This window comes from Aricia agestis, chromosome 4 (assembly GCF_905147365.1).
Source record: "Aricia agestis chromosome 4, ilAriAges1.1, whole genome shotgun sequence".
In the NCBI taxonomy this organism is placed as follows: Eukaryota; Metazoa; Arthropoda; class Insecta; order Lepidoptera; family Lycaenidae; genus Aricia; species Aricia agestis.
In genome coordinates, this window is record NC_056409.1 from 18312287 (window position 1) to 18330963 (window position 18677).

At 37.2% G+C, this 18677-nt stretch overlaps 1 protein-coding gene across 2 annotated transcripts in view; it reads right to left on the bottom strand.

The window, feature by feature from the left end:
• Nucleotides 1-10791, bottom strand: part of LOC121725870 (polyribonucleotide nucleotidyltransferase 1, mitochondrial) — a 25011-nt gene extending 14220 nt beyond the window's left edge. For both annotated transcript variants that reach the window (XM_042113016.1, XM_042113015.1), the window contains exons 1-11: nucleotides 10493-10791; nucleotides 10210-10415; nucleotides 7025-7235; nucleotides 5224-5390; nucleotides 4853-5009; nucleotides 4519-4732; nucleotides 4129-4256; nucleotides 3609-3793; nucleotides 1734-1891; nucleotides 856-1043; nucleotides 321-444 (exon numbers count right to left, since the gene is read on the bottom strand). In XM_042113016.1, coding sequence (XP_041968950.1) covers nucleotides 321-444; nucleotides 856-1043; nucleotides 1734-1891; nucleotides 3609-3793; nucleotides 4129-4256; nucleotides 4519-4732; nucleotides 4853-5009; nucleotides 5224-5390; nucleotides 7025-7235; nucleotides 10210-10415; nucleotides 10493-10608 — 1854 coding nt within the window. In that variant the 5' untranslated portion in view covers nucleotides 10609-10791. The remainder of the gene's footprint in view (nucleotides 1-320; nucleotides 445-855; nucleotides 1044-1733; nucleotides 1892-3608; nucleotides 3794-4128; nucleotides 4257-4518; nucleotides 4733-4852; nucleotides 5010-5223; nucleotides 5391-7024; nucleotides 7236-10209; nucleotides 10416-10492) is intronic.
• Nucleotides 10792-18677: the final 7886 nt, after the last annotated feature.

The window sequence follows — 18677 nt, forward strand, 5'->3', positions numbered from 1 at the left end:
GTGGCGGTACCCACATTCTTGCATGGCGCTATCGAAGTTTTCTAAGTGCGTCGGTATATATTATACGACAGCTGTAATCAATCACGTGGGCTCCGGCCTGACCGAGCATAACATCTCGCTCGGCCGGAAGATCTTCCTTTGCGACCTCCACGCATATTCCCACACATTGATGCATGCAGGACCAGCGCGATGGCAGTGTTTATAGGCATTTTATTGTGCATGAAAAAATAATATTATGATAGAAAAGACCAGAACACGGCCATTCGTTATAATTTAAAAATTGAATTTCGCCTGAAAACGTTATCTGTTCATGCACTGACCTGTACTCCAGTCTCCACATACAGTCTCTTGAGATTGATCCCCCCCACCCCGAGCAGCTTGGCCCGCTTGTGCACCTCCACCTCCATCTCCTCCAGCACTGGCATGTTCTCTTTGCGTCCTTGTCTGGTCAAACAAAATAGTAATATGAGAGTTGAGACAGATAATATACAGTGTGTTAGTGTAAACACCGTTATCCTTGAAACCATCAAATGAGCCCGTCAAAATGAACAACTTTTTCTATGAGAACAATGCTAGGAACTCAAAAAAATCCGTCTTCATACGTATACAAATTGCCGATCCGGGCAATTACAAACTAACAAACTATAATATTAGCGTTTATTTTTTTATTCGCGTCTAGAATGCTTTAGATTGCCTTCACATTAGGTCACCAGTAGTGCGGTAGCAGCGCGACTTCTATACCAAAGAGAAAAGCGTGGTTGTCGCGCTGCTCTTTTTAGTATAGAAGTCGCGCTGCTGCCTCACTACTGGCAACCTAATGTGAAGGCACACTAAGTTTTCTAGATTATAACATACCTGGGTTTATCTAAGCACTTGTTCATGATATCGATGATCTTGCTCTTGCCGTCGCAGGCTTTCTGCACTGACTCCATGACGACCTTGAGCGGCAGGCCCGGTAACTTCACGTCCGCCTGAAGCGCCGTGATCCCCTTCTTAGTGCCCGCTACTTTGAAGTCCATGTCGCCCATGTAGTCTTCTATACCCTGAAACACCCCCGGATTTATAAATAGGCCGTATAGACCACGGCCTCGGGGCGCAGCTAGGGGAGCGGCAACGTCCATGATAGGAGGCTGGTAGATTTCGTACATGGGGCGGCGGAAATAAAATGGCCTACACTTAAAACAAAATATAAATTCAGCGCTGCCTTGAAACGAATATTTGTGTTTATAACTGTGATAGTGAAGTAAAGGCCATACAATCTCTTCCATTTTTAAAAGTTGTACTTAATAAAATTTGCTAATATCAGTTCAGTTTTCTATAACAGTAATAAACTACCATCTATATAGGATAGGACTTAGCACAACAATGTTGCGAATTTCATTTATACTGTCCATAATTACAATGTTTATAATACACTATACTGTGCTCGGCGAAACATGGCGGTAGCGGTCATTGATTCCCTGTCAAAAACTTGTCATTTTCTATACAAAGCCGCGATTTACAATGAAGTGTCATATGTTGTCAATCGCGGCTTTGTATGGACAATGACAAGTTTTTGACAGGGAGGCAATGACCGCTACCGCCATGTTTCGCCGAGCACAGTATAGTAATAATAAGTAATAACCAATCTTAACTTAAGTTATCAAAATCTTTTGCTAAAGTTAAGTAACGATCAAATGTCTCTGAGTGCTGCAGTAAACGAAGTAACATAATAACAGTAAAAACAAACTCACTAACAAATCAGTGAGTATCCTGTAGTCCGCTATGTGTCCTTGTTCGTCAGGCCGGGACACCAGCCCTATGGCGACGCCGGCGGCGGGCGCGGCCAGCTCTACCCCCGCGTCCATCAGCGCCAGCGAGCCGCCGCACACTGACGCCATGGAACTTGAACCTGACGGAAAAGGAGTGTTCAGAAACTCTAACTACGTATGTGTACAATATCTACCAACTGGATGACCCCCGCAACTCCGTTGTGCCAAAATTCGTTTAACGCGCGGGAACAGTACATTTTCCCGGTATTAAAAGTATCCTATGTTCTTTTCCGGAACTCAAAGTATCTCCATACAATATTTGAGCACCATACAATACGAGGGCTGCTATTTATGTATCCGGAACTGGCCACTTACAAGAACAATATTTAAAAAGTAATTACAACATTTGAAAATAGAACTCTTTGGTTGAAGAATACATTTTGTTTCATGTGACTGTCAATTATTTTTCCATTGTGGCGTCATTTTGAAAATTGCGTGTCTTCATTTGCCATGGATTTAACGCGTGAACATTTTCGTGCAATGATTTACTACGATTTTCGGCGTGGGCTAAATCAACAACAGTGCTTTATTCAACTCACCGCAACTTTTGGAGATGAAGCACCATCAAAAACCACTGTTTATCACTGGTACAGTGAGTTTAATCGTGGGCGGTCTATGCTCACGGATGAAAATAAAGAAGGTCGCCCAAAAACAGCTGTTGTCCCACAAAATATAGATGCTGTGCGGGAACTAATAATGCGTGATCGTCATGTTACATATCGCGAGATAGAGGCGTCCTTAGGCATAAGTATGACGAGCATACATAAGATATTACACGAACATTTGGCTGTAAAAAAAATATGTTCGCGTTGGATTCCGCACAACTTGACAATCGATCAAAAACGGACTCGTGTCGATTGGTGCAAAAAAATGATAAAAAAATACAACCGTGGTACGTCAAAAGCCGTTTATAATATCTACACAGGTGATGAATCTTGGATCTATGCATATGACCCCGAAACTAAACAACAGTCAACGGTGTGGGTGTTCCAAGATGAGCCGAAACCAACAAAAGTTACTCGTGCAAAAAGTACTTTGAAGCAAATGGTCGCCTGTTTTTTTGGAATTAATGGACATGTGGCTACAGTGCCATTAGAGAATCGTAAAACGGTTAATTCTGAATGGTATACGACCATTTGTTTACCAGAAGTCTTTGAAGAAATAAGAAAGGACAACCGACAACGCAGAATCATATTACATCACGACAATGCTAGCTGTCACACCTCAGCTGAAACAACTCAGTTTTTGGAGGGTCAAAAGATCGAATTGACTGGTCATCCGCCGTACAGCCCTGATTTGGCACCTAACGATTTCTTTTTATTTCCATACGCGAAGAACAAATTACGTGGTCAACGTTTTTCGAGCCGCGAAGAGGCTGTTGATGCGTTCAAAATGCACGTTTTGGAGATACCTCAATCAGAATGGAAAAAGTGCTATGAAAATTGGTTCCAGCGTATGCAAAAGTGTGTCGATCATCGCGGCGAATATTTTGAAAAGCAATAAAACCATATTAAATGATATATGTTTGTTTCTTTTTTTAATTCCGGATACATAAATAGCAGCCCTCGTATTTGACAGGGATATTATATTCAAGCACCTGTTGCAGAAAATACGCAATCGTCCTGGTGGTTGCTACTAGTAACGTTTTTGCCCAGTTTTCGGTAGTGTGGAGTGTACAGCATTGAAAAAGTAGTCTTCTCTCTCCCTCCCGAGGAATTAAAATTAAAACGCTCTCAAATCATATGACTGAAATACTGTAAGGCGAATGTCAGATCAACTCCTAGCTCCGCTACTGACCGTTGCTCTCCAGCACCTCGGCGGTGAGGCGGGTGGCGCAGCGCGGGGGCGGCACCAGCGGCAGCAGAGCCCGCTCTGCCAGCGCGCCGTGCCCCGCCTCCCGCCGCGACCCCGCCCGCCCCGTCTCGCCGGTCGCGTACGACGGAAACTCGTAGTGCAGGAAGAAACTTTTCTCTTTTAGACCACTAGAATATAAAGAGTGATTTGTAAAATCTAGATTATTACTACACATTGACTGAAGTTCATGGCAGAGTTAAGAGTATACAATGCAAACACATCGATTTATATGTGGACGGCGGACCTACGTCTACGTTTGACATAGCCCATTATTTTTATGAACGCGATTAAATATATCATTTTGTATTTATACATATATATATATATATATATAATATATATATATATATATATATATATATATATATATATATATATATATATATATATATATATATATATATATATATATATATATATATATATATATATATATATATATATATATATAGTTACCACTAACCTTGTTATCATAGTCAGCGGATCCATTTTCATAGCGCTTTCTAGCGAATCAAATGCCACAGTACAGAGCACCTGAGTCTGGCCGCGTTGGAATAAGGCACTGCCATGTAGTGGTTCATATAACGACACCTGCAAATAAATCATATTAATATTAAGGGGACATAGTACGTCACAGAAAACTCGATGTTTTGTACCTCTCCCTATTTCAAGCTCCTAGTACTCAAAATCAAGTTATAGGTAGTTCAAACCTAAAACAAGTGAAAAGTTTTATTTTTAAATCACTTCTGTAGGGTTATTAACAACTATTATTGTAAAGATTGTAATAGATACTGTACATCTCTGCGATTGCTCATATGAAGTTACCTCACACCATGTCTATAAAATATGTTACCTCACAACTAATATTTCTCAAATCATCCAACATCCGTCCGTCACAGCGTGTGTCGGTCTCAAATATCATATCTCTGAAGATCTGTCGGAGGTGGCTGTTGAAGCAGTCCTGCAGCAGATTAATGTCAGCTTCCGTGTCTCTCATCTGATTGAGAACAGTCTGCCGGAGGTCTGAAATGGCCACGTCGCGACTTGTCTTGTCGTGACTGAAGTCACTGAAATATAATATTAATTTGTTAGATATTTTATTACTGAAATGTTACATTACTACCAAACAGTCAATGTTGTGAGGTTAGAATATTAAGTTCAATTTTAAACAGGTGTTTCATACATACCTCAATATTTCTCTTATTTTCATAGTGGATAATGTTTTAATGGAATCTACAATATTTTGGTCCAACGGTAGCAAAGTTTCATATTCTCTTTTACTCTTCCCATGAGATTTCTGCAGTTTTTCAATAGATCTTACTATGTGTTGTGCTTCTTTGGTTCCTATAAAGACATTTATATTTTTACAATAGACCATACAGATTTTGATTCCAGACACAAACAAAATTAGTAAGGGCTAAACAAAATTATTACATTATCACAAAACCCTGTAACAGGAAATGTATGAAACATATTTTAGTCTTGACTCTTGCACACAAACCCCTTGTCAAATGAAAAATGTCTACAATGAACAATATGGTTTGACTTACATTCATACCTAATTTGATGGCTTTCAGTAGATCCTGCTGGAGTATGTCGTTGGCAAACCCCTCCAGCATCACCACAAGGTTGCCTGTAGTAGCCGCTACTATAAGGTTTAGTGTTGACTTCTCAAGATCCTTTCTTGTTGGATTCATAACAATTTCATTGTCAATGTGACCAATTCTGGATAAAGAAAATCATACATTTTGTATGCTTATGTTTTAAAATAAATAAAATATCTTTTTATTCAAAATGGGTATCATGATACAGTTTTTGAAAGTCGAACGAAGAAACTACGTTGCCTACCACCGGTTCGGGAACTACCCCGCCGAGAAGAACCGGCGTAAGAAACTCGCACGGGGCCATCTTTTACTAAAAAATGGAAAATTACAATGTTATGGCTTACAGCTATGTAACAAAAATAAAAGAAAAGTAACCTGCATGGAGCCACCCTATTCTCAAGGTGTGCTGTCCTTGATGAAATCATTGACTTTATAATACGCTTTAGCACACAAACGTTCTTTAACTGCTTTTTTTTTATTTTTAAAGGTAGATTTTGAACATTTTCTGGGATTTTATTGTATAGGCGTATACATTGGCCTTTAAAGGATTTGCTTACTTTGGCTAGTCTGAACATTGGTATTGCTAACTTGTTCTTATTTCTAGTGTTTACATTATGATTATCACTTTTTAAATTTAGGCAGATTTCTGGATATTTATGATCCTGGGTATTGCCTAGCATTTTATTTGGATAATAATTCTAGAAAATCAAGTGACTTTTTCACTTTTAAAGACAAAAAATGAGACTTGTGAAAAGATTTTGTAATAAAAAATTAAATAATATTATTTATAGTGAATATGTTATGTGCTTAAGTACTATCAACACACACACATCATAAATTTTTATAGCTAGTCATAGCACATTTACCCAAGTATGTAAAGTAGGAGTTACATAAATAATTACATGTTCAAAAACCAATGTACAATTTCTATGTGCTGTATAACCAGACTAGGGACCCTCTTAATCAGCTATCCCCAACCTGCGGGCCGCCGGAACCTTATCTATGGCCCGCGTGATGTTAAACCACTTTGAAATTCACGCACACCGGCACACACTGGTCCCAAAGTAAAATAAATGGGACATTAAGAATTTTCGGATCGAAGGTCAACGGATCAGGCTGCTTTTTTTTTTGTAGACAGCTGATGCAATTACAAGTCACTTTTATAGATGTCGTTTTTTTCAAATATGCCGTATCTACAGAGATAAAAAATAATTAATTATTTTTTGTATGGACGAAATCACAATTTTGTCATTTTATTCCAAGATTCAAACGTATTCAAAATAAATCATAGCACAGGTTATAGAGGGACTCTTGTCGTACATTTTTGTCATAGACACTCAACTGCGATTTTTGCGCCTTTTAGAGCTACAGGCACTTTATTTTTTTTTACAAAAAATAATTAATTATTTTTTATCTCTGTAGATACGGCATATTTGAAAAAACGACATCTATAAAAGTGACTTGTAATTGCATCAGTTGTCTACAAAAAAAATCAGCCTCATCCGTTGACCTTCGATCCGAAAATTCTTAATGTCCCATTTATTTTACTTTGGGACCAGTGTGCGGCAAAATAATGTAAAGTCGTAAATTTCTTTCCACTTTTAAATCGATAATTTTGAAGAATATTATTTTTTATCCCTAAAAAATGTATGTTGCGGCCCGCGACACCAAGATCAAAACATGTTTGTGGCCCGTGTGAAAAAAAAGGTTGGGGACCACTGCTCTAAATTAATAAGGTTGTGAATGTAGGTATACCTGACAGCACCCACTGGTCCATTCCATGGTACATCAGACACAGCCAGGGCTGCACTTGCTGCATTGATTGCAATAGTCTCTGGGGGGTTTGTGCTATCTACTGCTAACATGTTACAAACTATTTGAGTATCAAAATTATATCCATGAGGGAATAGGGGTCGTAATGATCGATCTATGAGGCGTGATGTTAATATTTCTCGTTCAGTTGGCCCTGAAAATAAGTGACAATGTTTAAAGTTTTATTTTACTTAAATGTTATGGTGGCACTTCACATGGCTATTTGTTGCATTTGGCAAAATTATTGACGTATACACAAACGAGCAAATAAAGGCAAATACGGCCTTCCACACATGGATGTCAAATACCAAACTTTTACTTGATTATGTTTAATTGCCTATTTTACTCTTTTGATGTGCGTCAAAAACCAACAAAGGTACAGATATGTGTATTTGGTATTGGTCATATTTGTCAAATAGGCAATAAGGCCAATACTTTGTCAAACATACCGTCTACGGGCATTTTCAAAAAAATGTGTACCCCTGGTTTTTACCTTGTCCCTTGACTTCGCTACAGATTATTTGTAAAAAATTACATACTAACATTTTGTAATTTTAATGTAGGAGAAAAAACAAGTTTTCTTTTATCAAAATACATTCACGTTTGTATAAAATTTTATTTAGTATGAGATTTATAAGGGTTTTTAAGTACCGAAAACTATTAAATTCACCTGTCCCCTTCCCAGAAGTTGTAACAAAATCTTTAATAACTATTTTTTTTCTTAAAGTAAGTTACTTAAAAAACATATGTTAGATTCCTAAATACTTAATGTATCCATTGAATGTCTTGTTATTGAAAAATCTAACATAATTTAACTACAAATTAATTAAAATTATAATCATGAAAAAACAACCCGGCCGGAATGTTCGGTTTAGTGACCGTTTTTTTTTAGTTTTATAAACATACTACAAAAATATTTTCAGCACTAAATGATAGCACTATATTTCATTGTACATCGAGAAACTCCAATTTGAATTTAGTAGTTAAAAATCTCCTACAAGACGCGGACGCAGGTTGGACGGTTCTTCAGGAATGGTTTATTTGTTCAGATAAGTGACCATATTTTGTAAGCATTATTATACTTTCTCCAACGGTTTTTACTGTTGACACGTTGCAAAATTAGCTTAGTATTTAGTATAAAAAATGAAATTGTGATAACTATTATCGGTTATTTACAAACACTTTAAAAGTAAAAGAAAGTAATATTACGTGACTTCTGATTTGTGTCTTTTCGTATGGTCACATATAATGGAACGGACAAGTCACAACAGGCGGAAAGCATAAGGCTTAGTTCACATTTTAAATAAATTATTTTTTTATTCACAGATTTTATTAAGAAAATTGGAGATTTTTAAACTGGTACGATTAACTTACAATTAATATATTTTTTATTACTTATGTGTTAAGGTGACGCCGCGTTAAAGTAAAAAACCGTTTTGGATATGTTTTAGATTGCTAGTTTTCTATGAAAGGCCGGCCCGGCCTCTCACAGAAAACAAGCAATGGAACAGCAAAAAATGGAAAGGGCGTAAGCGACAAAATAGTTTTTGTCGCGTAATTTAAAAACCATAAATACATTTCATATAAGCTATGGTCAAATTAAAGTGTATGCTTGAACTAATCCATGTAAGCATAAATTTTGGAAGCTTAAATCACTCTCCTCTGTTGGAAAAATAGGAATCCCTTTTTTTACACAGGTCTTTTTGATTGATTATTCTGTGTTATAAAAGTTGACCAATCGTGTTATGCTATGGGTAAATCAAAGACAAAGACATGATGAATACTGACAATGAACTTTAATTTCTTAGCTTTAGTCATTGCTGAGAAAAATCGATATTGCTACAACCAAATTATCAAGGCGTCGCCTTTCCTTAACAATAACAAATATACTTACTATTTAAAATTTAAGTACCTAAAAGTTTTATTTTTTTAAATAATTTTGATTTTATTTCCACTACTTTTCTATCAGTAAAGCTGAAAATCATTTTGTGTCATTGATATTTGCCGATTTATAATAACTAGACATCAGATTATATGCATTTGCATACTTGCATATGCAAATGCATATAATGTCACTTTTTAGGCGATAGAGCATATTTTGGCAATTTTTCGTTGATAGTGCATATTTCGGTAGTTTAACTTCCGTGGGCATTAAGATTGCAATCGGAAAATTTTGGTAGAAAATTATTATTGGCGTATAATAAATAAATAAAAAGTCTTTATTTCAAGAAATTAAAAATCCTGGATTTTATGAAATTATAAAAATTGGCGCTTTTATTAATGTCACTACCGGAAAAGTCTTAAAAAAAATAATAAATTTTAATATTAAGTGACTTTTGCTTGTGCATATTTTGTGTATATTTCGACCATTTTTCGTGCATATTTGCATGGATATTTCGGCACGTTGATCGTGCATATAATCCGATGTCATTAATAACTTAGGAATTCATAGACATGTGAACACATCTTTATGATTATGAGATGTTCGTCCCTCTAATTATTGAAGTTAAATCTATGAAATCAAAGAATTTTTTACTTTTATAAGTAGTGCAACAACAAAAATGTTTAAATAAAAGGTTTTTGTGTTATAAAAACTTCTTTAAATATGTTAAATATTACTTACTTATGTAAAAAAATGAAAAATAACCTAGTGGGTAGGTCACATAGTCACACTATGGATAAAAAATAATTGCTACTCTTGTTGATCCTTGCAATTATCTATATTTTTTTTAATAAACAATTAAATATGCATTTCACTAGATTAAATAAACGAAGAAATCCATTTATTGCTGTATTTTTTTGTATTAAATTATATTTTACATTTAGTCGCACAACGGAATCTGTTTTCGTCGAAAATTCGATTTTGTTTCAATAATATCAGAATAATATAACGTTTTCAGCGTTATTTTTAACTTATTCCATTAGTTCAATATTTTTCCTTGTATATGACATTCAAATAAAGGTAAATAAATGACCTTAAAAAATATAGACATATTTTTGCAAGGGTACACGTTTTTTTGAAAATGCCCCTACACATGGTGATCGTTTGGCGAATACATCAAATAGCCATGTGAAGTGCCGCCATTAGTCATTACATATTTACAGGGGAACAATTATAATGAACATACCTAGTTCTTTTCGTAAATAATTTGTCGGTATTCTACCAGCGGCTGCAGCTTTCTGTCTGTAGTCGACTACTAAGGGGAGGAATGAGCTTGATGCTGATTTTGTTTTAGACACAACAGTAGAAAGAATACTGGTATTCCCAAGTGTCGCGACACAGGCTCCATCAGCAAATCTTGCGTACCGTCCGGTCGAGAGTTTTAATGTTGAACTAAAAGAAAAACGGTTACTTAAACTAATTGTACCTTGGCCTCACCTCAGATAACCTCTAAAATTATTTTAACTTACCCATTTGTGAATGGTACATCTATTTCTCCTGTACTGCTACTCGATGAAAAGTATTTATAGAGGCACTGATTTTTTACTTTGAGTCTAGAGAAAACACTTCTATTTTTATTCAACATTGTAATCTATTCCGGCGAAACTTATCATAAGTGTCTAGGTTTGTGATTAAACTTGAGGCGGTACAAAATGTGTGTATTTTGGTTCCAGTGTTTTTAACAAAAACGTCGAATCGAAATTATATCAAATCAAAGCAATAATTCGTAACAAGAAACTTAAATTTTTATCTAATTAAATTTTACAAGAAAAACTTTTGTCTTTTGACGATTTGTTTTTTTTTTATTTCGTCAATATCACAGAATAGTCAATATGTCAAAATGACATTACAATTTTTTTAACTACGGAGTACGGATCCGCGGGCGGCGGGACGTAGTGGTGGGTCGTCGAACTCGTCGACGCTTTTTTCGATCAACGAAACGAGACTGTTTATCGTTCATCGTAAACTAGTCGAAAATAGTGTGGTACTGGTGGGTCGTCGACGCATTTTTGATCAAGGAAACGAGATCGTTTATCGTTCATCGTAAACTAGTCAATGACAAAACACATTTTTTTTCAACTAGTTTTCGTCTTCGACGAACACTGAACTAAATAGTAAACTATGACAAACAAAGTAGTTTTTTGACTAAACGACTTTCAGCATTAACTGTTTTGACAAACATGTTGTCGTTTTGCACTTGGACGCGACGACTGATGACAACGAACGACGAGACGGTTTAATCTGTGAGCGGTGGAAATGCACTTCCCTACATAGTACATACTTTTGTCCAGGCAGGACTGGCAGGCAGGCAGATTTATTACTGAAATTTTACATTTACTTAATTAATTTAAAATATCACCACCCATCCGTCGATCGCGTCGTCGCGGCGCGACGAACGGTCTCTGTCACACACACCGTTCCGGTATGGTAACCGCTCATGTATTAACCAGTTTATCAGTAGACGCTAAACTGGTTTACCCGTTCATGACATATAATAAACAGTTTAATAAAACGGTTCGTTCATTCAACGCCCATCCCTAGTAGTAATGGGAATTAATGCTATTTTCTATTAATTTCATTAACATGCTAATTTTGATGTCACAGTATGCTAAGTATTATTGCTTTGCTATTTGCTAAAAACGCGGCATCGTGAATTATCGGTTCGCATCGCACCGCTCGCGTCGTGTATTATTTCGCATCGAGTGAAAAATAGCAATTCATTAACAGTAAGCACCGCGGTGCGAAACAGCGTGGACGTGTTTTTTATCATGATCGCAGACTGTTGCTGCGCACAATAATAATTGCAATCGTATTTTTTAGCAAGTACGATTAATTTAAATTGCTAATTAAAAATAAAAAAAAAATTGCTAATAGGCATTTAACAATTAAATAATATTGCTAATGCTATTTTTACGAACACTAATCCCTAGCGGGACGTCAGTTGTAACTTTTTGATACAAAGTTTGTAGTTTGCAGTTTGCACCAGCGAAAAAAAAATGACATTGACAGTGACAGTATTAGCAACCATTAGAAGAAAGAAGAGCCAGCCTTGAAAAATCATTCTAAGCTAAGTAGGTATATCCCAGACATTTCTGTAGTTTACAGTAACCAAGTTTTTCCAGTTAGGGATTCTGTTAAATATTTAGGCCTTCATTTGGATTCGAAATTGTCTGGTACAAGTCATATTAATAATTGTTTAAAAAAGGCGGAAAGAAATTTAAATATCCTTCGATCATTATCAGGAGTTTGGTGGGGTTCTCACCCATACGTCCAAAGGTTAATGTACAATGCTTTAATTCGTAGCCACTTGGATTATGCGTCCTTTTTATTGGAGCCATGTAGCAAATCTAGTTTAAAAATGTGTGATAAACTGCAGGCAAAATGTTTACGGATAGTCATAGGTGCAATGAAGTCTTCCCCTATTAATGCGCTTCAAGTGGAATGTGCGGAGCCTCCTTTGTCCCTACGCCGACAATATTTGTCGGACAGGTTTATATTTAAGGTCTACCAGTGGTCTCGTCATCCTCTTATTAATAAGCTGTTTTCTCTTTCACAATTTTCAACCAGCAGTTATTGGACACATAAGAATTTACCTTGTGTTGTGAAGAGCTATCAAAAGATAGTTTCTCTTCCATGTCCTGTGGCCCAATTTTCAATTAATCCGCTATTTGAAGCTGCTTTTTCCTCCCTTGTATTTTCTCCCAATATTATTTTAAATTTACCCATAGTGAAAGGTTCCCCTGTTTCTAATAATCAATTTAATGCTGTATTAAGTGATAAATTTAAAGATTGGACGTTGATTTTTACGGACGCCTCCAAATTATCCGATACTTCTTGTGTAGGTAGTGCCGTTTGGATTCCAAAATTTAATGTTGTCCTTAATAATAAATTGCCTTCATTTTCTTCGGTTTTTAATGCAGAATCTCTAGCGATTTTTGAAGCGATTTCCTTTGTGGAATCGCACAATCTAAATAAGGCAATTATTTTGTCCGATTGTAAAAGTTCCCTGGAAGCGATTTTGTCAAACCCCTTTAGAAGTAAATTTAAATTCCCTTTAATTTTTAAAATTAGGCAGTTACTATTTAAATGCTATTGTAGCAACATACAGGTTGTACTTGCTTGGATTCCTGGTCATAGCGGGATTATAGGAAATGAATGTGTGGATCTTTATGCCAAAGAAGCTGCAAAGTCTGGTGGTTTAAGTAATTTCAAAATTTTTTGTCATCTTCTTCCTCTGGCCAAGTCGCATTTGACTCTGGAGTGGAATTCCATTTGGACTGAGTCGAGTAGGGATAAAGGACGTTTTTACGCTGAAATTCAGGATTCAGTACCTAGTCGACCGTGGTTTTTTAAATATTTGAAAGCTAATAAGCCTGTTTGCTCTACTATCTGTCGGCTACGTCTGGGTCACTCGTGTAACCCGGTATTTCTAGCTAAAATAAGGGTGAGGGATAGCTGGTACCTGAGGATGAAGGCTCTCCAGACCATATATTTTTTGCTTGCGAAAACAACCTTTCATTGTACGATTACCTTCCTCCTAATATTCCTCGTCCCACTAATCTTAAATCTATTTTATCGTTAGTATATTCTCCATTTATAGACATCTTATGCTCGTTCATTGCTCATAATCACATTAGGCTCTAGTTGTAATATGAATTCTCTTCCTTTTATATTTAATATGAGTAGATTGTATTTATGTTTATGTACTCTGTGTATCTTTAAAGGCTAAGAAACAATATTTTGCTGTACTTATTTGCTTGTTCTGGTTTTTTCTGTTTCATTATCTTATCTTGTATTTGCATGGTCGCATGAAGTCATCACCCGTGCGGCCGTGCCCGCTGCATGGCAATCAGTTTACGTTATAAGTTATAACTGTTCACATTTTTCGCCTCAACTCTGACGCTGGCAACTCCTAAATGGGGAGGCTTACGCCAAAAGAAGAAGAAGAAGAAGAAGAAAATCATTCTAGGCTTCGGCTTGCGTGCTTGGTACAAGTATCGGGCAACTTTTTTTAGTTTTTTGCAAGGATTCTCCCTTTTCTCAGTGATTAAATCTTCATTGTTGTGTCCGTTATTGTGCCGTCCGTGTTTGTGGTTGTTTGTTTGCACGTAAGTAACGTAGTTATTTAGTTTACAATGGCTAACGACCCGCCGGACCCTGGCGGCGGTAGTCCAATAGATGTTTGTGTTACTCCTCCTAATGGTTTGAGCAGAGTAGACTTAGACGAAATCCCAAATAAGCGTCCTAGACACTCATCACCAACCCTTAATAATCCAGCTTCCTCACAAAATGATACGATGTTATTTATGCGACCAGATTTTTTTAATAAGCGCAAATATTCGCCGTCCGATTCCACCCCTTACATAGTACACGTTTCAAAAACCGATACTTCCAATAATAGTCAGATCCGCCCTATGGAGTTTGGCCGCTACCTATACCAAAACAATTTTACGACCGTTTCTCTCGGAGGAGTAAAACGTGTAGGCAGGAATCGTGTCTCAGTAGAATTAAAAAATGCAGATGACGCCAACTCATTTTTAGATTCCCAAATTCTAACTGAAGCAGGTTATACAATGTCCATCCCGTCATTTAATGTATCGCGGATGGGTATTGTAAGAAATGTTGCAATAGATATTACTATGGAGGAACTTGTTAATAGTTGTATTGCACCCTCAGGTTATGGTGATGTGATAAAGGCACGTCGGATGTGTAGAAAAACTGTAGATCCCAACAGTGGAACAAATTGGATCCCCACTCAAACTGTTGTTCTAACTTTCAACGGTCAGAAACTCCCACCACACATTTATTTATTTTACACCTCCCTTCCTGTAGAAATATACAAGCTTCCCACCATACAATGTAACCGCTGCTGTAGGTTCGGCCATGTGAAAACAATCTGTAGATCGAACCCTAGATGTTATAAGTGCTCTCAACCACATGAAGGTGACACTTGCACAACCCAAGCAGTTTCATGTCTTTTCTGTTCTGGTCCCCACACGGCTAACAACCAAAAATGCCCTGAATTTGTACGACAAAAGGAAATTAAGGTTATTATGTCTCAAGAAAATATTTCTTATGCAGAGGCATCTGCAAGATTTCCAAACGTGCGTAGAGCTTTTAATGATGTTGCAGCTACACCTATTAACACAACCTCACGGCCCCATCTATCCACTCCTTCTCCATCCACCCATTCTACTGTCTCTTACAGAAAAACTGTTTTCACCCCTCGACGCGTTATTCCCTCTCCTCAACCCGGTTACGACCGACTAGCCCATCAGTCTATTATCCGAAATCCTATTTCCGAAACTCCCAATGGATCTGCTTATCCTGATAACTCCCTTTCTATGAATGATAATTTCTCTGAACTCCTCTCCACCCTGTTAGTAAATCTTGTGTCCCGCTTTAGTGACACTGGAATGGGTATATCCAATACACTGAGAGACAACTTGACTAAGCTTGTATCTATAACAAATCTTAATACACTAAATAATAATGGATCAGAGGATCCTAATTCAATGGAACTCACGTAGCATACGTAATAAATTTAATGATATTATACATTTAACAAATAAATTTAAACCCCTTATTTTTGCCATCCAGGAGTCTTGGCTGAGGCCCGGTTCTCATTTCAGGGTGCCTGGCTTCTCTTGCCTCAGGGATGACAGAAGTGACGGTAGAGCTGGTGCAGCAATTTTAGTTTCTAGTTCTGTAATTTATAATTTTATTACACTTCCACATCACAATGATTTTAACATAGTGGCTGTCAGAATTCTTAACATTTCTTTTCTCTCTATATACATACCTGATCCTAACCCTACGATCCTCTCTCTTCTTTCCATCCTTAACCTAATCCCTCCTCCTATGATCCTTTTAGGGGATTTTAATTTACAAAATACCTCATGGGGCTCTTATTATTCAGATCCACTTTCCAATGCTTTCCTGGACGCTATAGACAATTTAAATTTAATTATATTAAATGATGGGTCTCCAACCCGAAGAGTTATTCCACCTCAAAATCCAAGATCCGCTGTAGATCTATCCATCTGCTCTCCCTCCCTTTCTTCCCAAATAACCTGGTCCATTCTTCCTAACTCATACGGCAGTGACCATTTCCCCATCCTTCTCAATTTACAGTTCTCTACAGTTCCAAGTATTATAAAGAATCCACCCAGATTTAAATTTAAAACTTCAGAAGCTGATTGGCCTCAGTTTACATCGCTGGCTGAGGGAAAAATTTTATCTCTTGAACCTGTCAATAATCAAAATGTTTTTGCTATTTACCCTCTTTTGATTCAAGCACTTCTTGACAGTGGATATGCCACCATCCCTTCTCGAGCTTCAAATCAAGCAGATCGCGTCTCCTCTCCCCCTTGGTGGGATTCAGAATGCACTTTGGCATGCAAAAAACGTAAGGAGGCAGAGAGGATTTTCTCTGCTGATATGTCTCTTGAGAATTATAACAACTGTAAGAGAATAGCAGCTGAAACTAAAAGAATGCTTTCTCACAAGAAGCGTCTCGGATGGCATAGATTCTGTGAAAGTTTGGCCCCTCTTTCTCTACCATCTATGGTATGGAATAATCTTAAAAGATTCCGTGGCTCTTTTTCCCCTAATTTAAATTCACTTTCAAATGACCCATCTCCTTGGATCCATGACTTTTCCCAAAAGATTGCTCCCCCTTGGGTGCCTTGCCTTGAAGAATTGCCAAATCTCTCCCTGCCCCCTTCTTCCTCCAATAATGAATTAGATGCTCCTTTTACTTTGGAGGAGTTCAAACTCGTCCTTGGCTCTCTGACTGACTCAACTCCTGGAGCCGATAATATCCCATACTCATTTATTACAGAGTGCAACACCAGGACCCAAAAAATTATTTTAGATTTTTTAAACTGTATTTATGATTCTGGACATCCTCCTGACCAGTGGAAGTGTCAGATAATTATCCCCGTTATAAAGCCAGGTAAACCGGAGAGTATCCCTTCCAGCTATCGTCCCATCGCCCTTTCTTGCACCCTATCTAAGATATTGGAGCATCTTATTAAAAATAGGCTTGAGTGGTTTTTGGAAAGCAGAGGCATCTTGCCGAGATGTCAATTCGGATTTCGTAAAGGTTTTAGTACCACGGATGGTATTTGTACACTGGTAACCGACATTCGAGTTGCCCTCTCCAAGCAGGAGACTCTTGTGGGGGTGTTTCTGGATGTGGAATCCGCATATGACAATGTACTTCTTCCAGTACTCAGGCAGACATTGCTAGAGCTGAGTATCCCTGAGAAGACAGTCAACTACATCTGTAACTCTATTTCAGGCCGTATCATCCAAATTTCTCATAATAACTCACAGCCCATTTACAGACAAGTGTGGAAAGGCCTACCGCAAGGAAATGTCCTCAGTCCTTGTCTTTATAATTTCTACACCCTCAAATTATACTTATCAGTTATCTCATTTTGTAGATTTCTTGGATATGCGGATGACATAGCCATTTATGCCTCCTCCAGAGACTTATCAGATGTCTGTGCTCGTCTTAATTCTGCTCTTTACTACCTGCGTGAGTGGTTAAATGATCATGGCTTGAGCATCTCTATTGCAAAAAGTAAAGTCGTAGTTTTTACAAGAAGCAGGACTATACCTGACATTCAAATAACCCTAGATAATCAAAATTTCCCTGTTTCAGACTCAGTAAAATTCTTGGGAGTCTATCTTGACTCTAAAATGACAGGTGTTCAACACATTAACCATGTCATTAAAAAATGTGAAAAAAATATAAATATAATTCGCTGCCTCTCTGGAGTTTGGTGGGGTTCACACCCCTACACCCAAAAGCTTATTTATAACGCTCTTGTTCGGAGTCACTTGGATTATGGTTCGATTGTCCTTGAACCATGCCATAAATCTGCTCTTAATGAATTAGATAAAATCCAGGCTAAGTGTCTCCGCTTAATTCTCGGTGCAATGAAATCAACAGCTAAAAACGCCCTACAAGTAGAGGCAGCAGATCCCCCTTTGTACCTCCGACGCCAGTATCTCTCTGACAGATTTCTTTTTAAAGCCCTGCAGATATCTGATCACCCCCTTATTCCAATTTTGCATACTCTTTCCCAATTAGTCCAATCCTCAGCCTATTGGTCCCATAAAACCCCTCCTTGTTTAGTTAAAAGCTTCCTCAAATTTAATAATATGCCCTGCCCTGTATTTCAATCTAAAATGCTCCCTATATTTGAAATTCCGTATGAAGCTCTAGTTAGGTTTCCTAGTGTTACCCTCAGTACTGGCATTGTAAAAGGCTCACAATCTGCTAAACATGATTTTATGGAATTAATAAAAACCAAGTATAACAACTGGTATCATATTTATACAGATGCCTCAAAATTAAATCAGCACGGCTCTGTAGGTTCAGCAGTTTGGATTCCAAAGGTAAACGTAGTTTTAAATTTTAAATTGCCCTCTCAGTCGTCAGTGTTTACTGGAGAGGCAATTGCTATACTTGAGGCTTTATCATTTGTTGAGTCCCACCATTTAAATAATTCAGTTATTTTTTCTGACTCCCGTAGTTGTCTTCAAGCCATACTTGCCAATCCGTTTCGTGCTAAACTAAAAATTCCATACATCTCTAAAATTAGGCACATGCTCTTAAAGTGTATCTCCCAAAATATTACT